We start from the raw sequence: 7,773 nt of genomic DNA, 5'->3' as shown, positions 1-7,773 counted from the left end.
GTGACTGTTTACAAAAGAAAGAGAAAGTCTGGCAAGCACTTCCATTTCAAATGGCATCTGTTGCTTTTGTCACTCCTAGCAACCTTTCAGAGCAGATCCTCTTTGCTCAAAGAAGAATTTACTTTACTCTGTTTGACCGATTTATATAATCACCAACCCCCTGTTCAAACAGGCCCTAGACATTTAATATCTGACATTAAGGTGACCTCGATTTTTTTCTCTGAACCCAGGCAGTAGATCCTTTTCAGGCCTTGAAGGCCACAGCGATGGGTGTGGATTGTTGTTACACTGACCCCATTAAGACCATCCGTAAATGCTTTAAATTAACGGCATTGCATTGTTCCTGTGGTATCTCTCTGACACAAGCGGTTGCAAACGTCATTGGTGACCTTGCACAACATGCCTAAATTCTTTGGTCTTCAATGTGTCCATAAAATGAATGAGGGGATGTGTAAATATCACCTAAAACAGACAGAATTCTATAATGGCTAAAAATATACATTTTCCATCTGCTAAACAATGCCATTGGCCAATATTTGCTGGGGTTTATTGATGACATTGTTTTTTTTTCCTCAAAAAAGGATAAAGGCGGCCCTTACTGACATCAGAGGAGACTTTCTTTCTTATATTGGTTTTATAGGGTAGTCTGAGGAATTCATAACACAAATTTTTCATTTGCAACGAACAATGTTTTAGAAATATAAAAACTTTTTTTGTCCACTATTTTCTTCCATCGATGTCCTTTTTTCCAGAACTGCATAACATAATGTCTCTATGCGAATAGGCCTGATTACTCTGCATTTTGCTTTACCCAACAATTTGCTATCCAGACATTATGTATTGCATATAAGGTGACATTTAATCTTCGCCTGATTCATAATCTAACTTTAAGAACCATTGTACTTCTTGTTTCAGTTAACAAAAGCTGATACATTAAGTGAAAGTGATTTTGTAAACTTCTCTTTTAAATGTCTTCATCACATATGCATGTGAACCTACCTGTGTCTGGAGGGTGATTTTTACTTTTAGTTTTCTTACTTGAGTGGTCAGTTTTGATCTCATTCTGAAATTGATACATGTAATTGGTTAGAAATATATTTTTATATAGCACAGGATTCTTGTCAGAAATGTCAAGCTGAACTGACATTTTGCCCATTGTAATGTAAGTCTCATTACCTACTTCCCTCTCAGACGCCTTCAGAGTACTGTCTATTGTTCAATTTTAATCTTAAGTTTGTTCACAGTGCCTGCAGACATTGTGAGATGGCCCTGTTCATCTTCATAATCTTTCATCTTGTACTGGAGGATAAATCGCAAGGTAAGTGATCCCTTATAAAGATAACAATACAGAAATGTCCGTTCATCTTCCCCATTGAACATTGCAGTTTTGTTTTTATTATGTAAGTATACCAATTTTAGAGCTCTAGACCTGACTTATACAAATGTTAGTAACAGTTTACAATAAGGTTTCATTTGCTAACATTAATTATACATTAGTTAAAATGAACTAACAATGAACATCTCCAGCCTTTATGAATATTAACTAATATTGATCTAAATGTTCTAATGCATTTTTAAAAACATTGTTAATGCATAGTGAACTAACATGAAAATAAAAATATATTAACTAATATTAACATAATTCTGTAAAAATGTATTGCTCACAGTTCGTTCATGTTAATGCATTAACAAATGTCATTAAGAAACCTCATTTTAAAGTGTTGCCCAAATTTTTAACGGATGTTAATGTAATATTTACTTTAACATTTTTATATTATTATTATTATTATTATTATTATTTTTCTTTTCAAAATAAACTTTACTTCATATTCAAGAGTCAGCTGTTTCATAAATGCTATTTGGTCTAACTATAAATTGTATACATATATTGGAATTGTATGTTAAATTAATGACATTGACACATGCAAAGACAATTTTTATTTTGAATTTGTGTGTCTCATGTTTGTTATAGGTTTGCCTCAGGCCAAGCTGACAATATTTCCAACATTTGCTACTGATGAAGAAAAGGTGCAGATGGTCTGTGGAGGTCATGAGAATCAGCATATATCTGAGTGCATGTTTTACCCTGCAGGACAGGAGAACTTTTTAAAACCAAGTGCATCGTGTAACTTTTCCCTTACTGGTGCCAACCTGATCATATGGTCACAAGATCAGGAGAGTTCACATGTTAATATATCCTGCTACTATACTGTGCATGCCTTAGGAGAAAATGGAACATCACCTCATTCCAACATAGTCTCAGTCAGGGTCAGAGGTAAGCTGTTTATTCACAAACTATTTTTAATTGACAGATGAAGTGGTTTATTCTTTTCAAAGCAGATGTTTTTGTTTCTTGTAGGTTTGGCCACCATGTCGTCTTTGCCACCAACCACAGAGGACAGCCCAACTACAATGACCCTCAATGGAGGAACCTTTCAAGGTTGGAATTATCATGGAATTACTTTAATTTAAATAACTTGGATTAAGTAATATTCTTGTCACATAAGAAAATACCAGTAAGCATTTCAGTTGCTCAAAGTGAGTTTTATTTTCTTGCACTGATGCATTTCCATTTGAAATGCTAAGTTTGTCATGTCATAAGCATGAGTCTTGTATTTGGATTGAACAAAAATGTATATTCACCCTTAGTCATCGAGTCTTTAACACTAAAGGAAAAGACTTGTATATCTGCTAAAATATAATTATTAATTCAATAATCCTTTAAATAATTTTTTGTAAGGCCAATTTGAGTTTTTCTTATTCTAGCACTCTCGAATCTAAACTGATCATTGCGATATCATAATCATTTAAACATCCATTTCAGTGAATTTGTCCACTGTGTCAACAACGAACACAACAACATGTGAGTTGCCTTGATTGATTGGTATTACTTAACAACTAGGCTATATCCTCTCAACCAACATAATTCTAATTCATTTTGTACACATACCTCATATTATTACATCTGTATTATAATCATCCATTTAACAATAATTTGCCCATTAATAATATGTTTAACACGTAGTGTAACTCTTGTTCTGTGGGTTTAATAGCTTTGGCTGTAACATCCAGTACTGAAATCATAACAGATTCATTAACCGGTAAGTGCTTCATTCCTTCTCATGATTTTCCTGTACTAATCAAACATTTTGATTGGTTGGGTTTAAATCAACTCATCTAAATTTGTTGTGTTACTACAGATATGTCCAGTCTAAGTACCCATGACAGCCATAGTTTAATAGATCCTGCAAATGGTGAGACCTCATCTCCGGCTCATTTCATCTCAGCATCCTTGGACTCGAGTACGCTGACTCACACTACAGAACATGCATCAAGTAAATACTATAAAATGTATATTTCTATACATATGGTCTTGAAAATTCTCAGTTCACATCCAAGCTTAACAAATTGATCAATTAATATATTAATAAGGTGTGAAGTGTGAATGTGTTCAGCCAAAACAAGATTAATTAACATGCTGAATATAATATGCTAATGTCCATTTTTTTATTTACAGTTTTCCGCTTGATGACTGAAGGTCCTAAAATCAAAAAGTACTCAAAAACAAGTAAGTAACTTTACTCAGAGGATGCATTTATTCAGTTCAGCACATTCATTGGAAACCGGATGGCACTGAACATTAATGCAACAATGCATTTCTTGTTAATCTTTGATATCTTTGTCTCACACAGAAATGTTTTTCTTGATTGCTGTGGTTGCAAGTGGTGGAGGAATTGTACTGACTGGACTCATAAGCATCTGTTTGTACAGATGTACACGTAAGTGTATAAATGGACATGTCTTACATATGGCTTATAGTTTTAACATTCTAATTGAACAGATAAATGCACAGCTTGACAGTTTGATGTTTCTTTCATCACAGGAAAGTCAAAGGCAGAGAGGTAAGGATGTATCTGATTATATTTTGAGTGCATACTATCTATGAAATCATAGTTCACTGAAAAAGAAAATTTGCTGAAAATTTACTTCATCATTACATCACTTTTCCACCATTGGATCCTCTGCAGTGAATGGGTGCCGTCAGAATGAGAGTCCAAACAGCTGTAATCCACATGACTCCAGTCCATCAATTAAAGGGTTAGTTCAGCCAAAAAATGAAAATTCTGATATTAATTACTCACCCTCATATCATTCCAAACCCGTAAGACCTTTTTCATCTTCGGAACACAAATTAAGATATTTTTGATGGAATCCGAGAGCTCTCTGACCCTCCATAGACAGCAATGATATTTCCACGATCAACGTACAGAAATGTAGCAAAGACATCGGTAAAATAGTTCATGTGACATCAGGGGTTCAACTGTAATTTTACAAAGCTACGAGTATACTTTTTGTGCACAAAAAAAAAACAATAATAACATAATTTAATCAGCAATTCTTCTTCCCAAGTTTCCGTCTTCCAGCATTTTGGAGAGTACCCCAGAACGTAATCAACGTAATCAGCGTTGTTTATGTTCAGTAGACAGTGCGCACATGTTATTATTATGTTATTATTGTTTTCTTTGCACACAAAAAGTATTCTTGTAGCTTTGTAAATTACGGTTGAACCCCTGGTGTCACATGGACTCTCTACCGGTGCTTTGATCGTGGTAATATCATTGCTGTCTATGGAGGGTCAGAGAGCTAGATTTCAACAAAAATATATAAGATGAACGAAGGTCTTACAGGTTTGGAACGACATGATGGTGAGTAATTAATGACAGATTTTTCAGTTTTGGGTGAACTATTCCTTTAACATGTTGTGAATTTAAAACCATGTATTTGTAAGAAACAAATCAAACATTAAGTGTTTTTTTTTCTTTTTTTTCACTTTAACCATTTGGCTTCTGGCCAAAATATGAGAATATAATCCATGATAACACTTCCTCCAGAGAAACCTCTGTCACCTGTTTTTTCTCTAACATCAAAATCCACCCACATATATGTTTATAACTGTTTTTGCTTTTAAAGAGTGCTTGATTTGTGCATATTTCTCTCCTGATTCAGACTAGATAACGTTTTCACTGCAGAAAGCATATCATACAGAGGAAACATAGACTCTATTTTAGTCAGAAGCAATGGTTTGAATTTAAAAACATCATAATGATGGATTTGTTTATTACAAACACACAGCTTTTTACTTCACAAGACATTAACGCATGGACTGTAGTTGTGTGGGTCACTTGTGGATTATTGTGATGTTTTTATCAGCTGTTTGGACTCTCATTCTGACGGCACCCATTCACTGCAGAGGATCCATTGGTGAGCAACTGATGTAATGCTAAATTTCTCCAAATCTGTTCTAATGAAGACACAAACTCATCTACAACTTGAATGAGCTGTGCGTGAATAAATTGTCAGCAAATTTTTGGATGAACTACTCCTTTAAAATGAAATGTAAAAAAAAAAAAAAAAAAATGAAAACAAGAATAAATTCTATTTGTGAAATCTACTAGGATTTGGAGCGAATTCATCAGCCAAAAACAGGGTATGTTTTTACTCCACCTTCCCCATTTAAGCCATTTCTTACTCAAAACATAAGTTCAGGCCAAGGTTTGCTGAAATGTCAGTCTGCATTGTAGGACTTTCTTTAGCAACAGCCAGTTCAGACACAGTAAGTAATATCATTTTACATTTGTTAGAGCAGCTAATTGGTTCGTTTTAATATTTCCCGCTGTTTAATATATCATTCTTTGTTATTTAGACTGGAGAGGAAGTTGCAGCAATTTATTCAACCATCAACGACATGCAACCCCCTTCACAACCACCAGGTATATTTGATAAAACTATATCTTCATCTTAGTCTGAACTCTATCATGGTCATTATTTGATATCTGATGTGTTATGTTATGCAGGAAACAGTGAAGAATCAATGACAACTGAGGTGAGTAAGGCAGTTGGTTACACATTACACAATATTTATGTTTATGTCATTTTAAGATTTCATTTTCCTCTAGGTTGAACTGAATCATTTGTATTCCACCATCCTCACCAAACCGGCCATCTCCAGTGACAGCAGGGGTGTTTACAGTCAGCCAAAGGTCCGCTGAAAGAATAAAACTCTGCCTGCTACTGTTTTAATGCAGGCCAGAGTTGATCAGTCTTATCTTAAACAGGATTTATTCCTCCATAGCAAACTTCTGCTTCTTAATTTCATTATCTTAACCTTTCAAAACTGTGACATAAACGTCTGTCTGATTTCGGTTTACTTGTATTTTCGGTAGTTTCACATGTACAGTATAACCACACCAGAAGGCAGCATTAATATGCATACTTTTAAGTAATAATAATTACATAACAATTGTTGTACAGTGTTATTGTGAATGGCAGTTGTATTGCTGAACATTGGGACACTCATATGTTGTCCTGTTGCTTTGTGTGAATATTTTACCTGATGTTCATTATTTAAAGCACCCCTTTTTTCCTCTCTCTCTCTCTTATTGTTCCTTTTGCACTTTTTCTTTCTTCCTCAAAGTTGCATCTGAAATCTCTTTGAAGACTGGAGTAAAGGCAGCTGAAATTTCAGCTTTGCCATCACAGGAATAAAATATAATAAGGGAATAAAACTGTCATTTTAAATTGGAATAATATTTACAATGTTACTGGTTTTGCATTTGTGATCAATTTGTGAACCTTAGTGAGCAAGAGAGACTTCTTTCAAAAACAATAACAAATCTTTCCAAGCCCAACCTTTTGAATGGTGGTTTTCTGTAAGAAATAATTTAATTTAATTTAATACTTTATTTGAATAACTTTGAATAACAAAATCATCATTTTAAAGTAAAAAAAAAAGAAAGGAAAAAAGACTAAAAAGAGGCTTAAATCAGAGTTTAAATAGTTAAAGGTATTAAACAGCAGTTGTCTTGTTTTTGCAGCACCATCTCTGCTCAACCACAATGGTGTCCTGTGGATTAACACTTTAGACAAACACAACCTTAACACTTCAGACAAACACAAACAATTGTGAGAAAATTGAAAATTATATTCTGAACTTCCTTTTAAGCATCAGAAAAATAAAATGTTGCTGATCATTATACTTCTGTGTCATATGTTTAATTTTATAGAGGCATTTCAAGCCATTTGTTTATAGGTTTCCTTTCATTGCTTCCTCGTGTTTGTACTGATGTGGTGTGTGTCTGTGTGTCAGTTCATCACTCTTTCATGTGACACTGACATGGTGCTGCTCATCCCCCTCATCTTTACACTCTTTCTGGAGGTAAACTCTCAAGGTGAGTCACAATTTCAATTTTGAAATAAACTTTTTAATCTCATATCGAATGTCTGTACTACTCTGTTTTAGGATAGTATGCACATTTTATCTGTAATGTTTTTAACCGTCACAACTGTTAATTTTAGGTACTAACCAATATTAGTACAATAAACACGTACAGCCAAAATAACAATTGTAAATCATTCAACAATTACAAAATATGGAGAGCTGTTCTTGCAAAATCAAACTATTTTCATTTATCTTGATTTATTTGTGTTTCAGTATTTTAATTAAGTTCATTTATGTTTTATATAAAAGAGGGTTTATTAATACACTGTAAAATATTTACGTAAAATCTCACTGTTTAGCACAGAGTGTTGTTTATGAGCGACTATTTTATTATAATCTAATGTTTTGTTATATTATTATTAGATTATAGATATATTATAATCTAATGCTCTACTATCACATGACTGTGTGTGTTTGCAGATGAGCGGCCGGACATTAAAGTCATCCATGATTCTGAAAAGAGTGAATTTAGAATTCTTTGTGACATACCAGGA

At 33.7% G+C, this 7,773-nt stretch overlaps 1 protein-coding gene across 2 annotated transcripts; it reads left to right on the top strand.

Annotated features, from left to right (window-relative positions):
• LOC109073349 lies at positions 1–7,308 on the top strand. 2 transcript variants are annotated; one of them, XM_019089489.2, is made up of 14 exons: positions 1–1,318; positions 1,973–2,275; positions 2,360–2,440; positions 2,825–2,863; positions 3,054–3,101; positions 3,201–3,335; positions 3,518–3,568; positions 3,693–3,779; positions 3,884–3,902; positions 5,457–5,488; positions 5,583–5,614; positions 5,705–5,771; positions 5,856–5,884; positions 5,958–7,304. In XM_019089489.2, exons 1-14 carry the CDS (start codon positions 1,264–1,266, stop codon positions 6,048–6,050), a joined length of 1,071 nt encoding a protein of 356 aa, XP_018945034.2. In that variant the 5' UTR covers positions 1–1,263; the 3' UTR covers positions 6,051–7,304. The 2 variants fall into 2 exon arrangements, with proteins under 2 accessions (XP_018945034.2, XP_042589756.1); XM_042733822.1 differs by lacking the exon at positions 2,825–2,863 and having other exon boundaries at positions 5,958–7,308.
• Positions 7,309–7,773: the final 465 nt, after the last annotated feature.

This window comes from Cyprinus carpio, chromosome B11, assembly GCF_018340385.1.
Source record: "Cyprinus carpio isolate SPL01 chromosome B11, ASM1834038v1, whole genome shotgun sequence".
Taxonomy (NCBI): Eukaryota; Metazoa; Chordata; class Actinopteri; order Cypriniformes; family Cyprinidae; genus Cyprinus; species Cyprinus carpio.
Note: the sequence above shows the minus strand (reverse complement) of the source record. Positions and strands in the feature narration are given on the sequence as shown.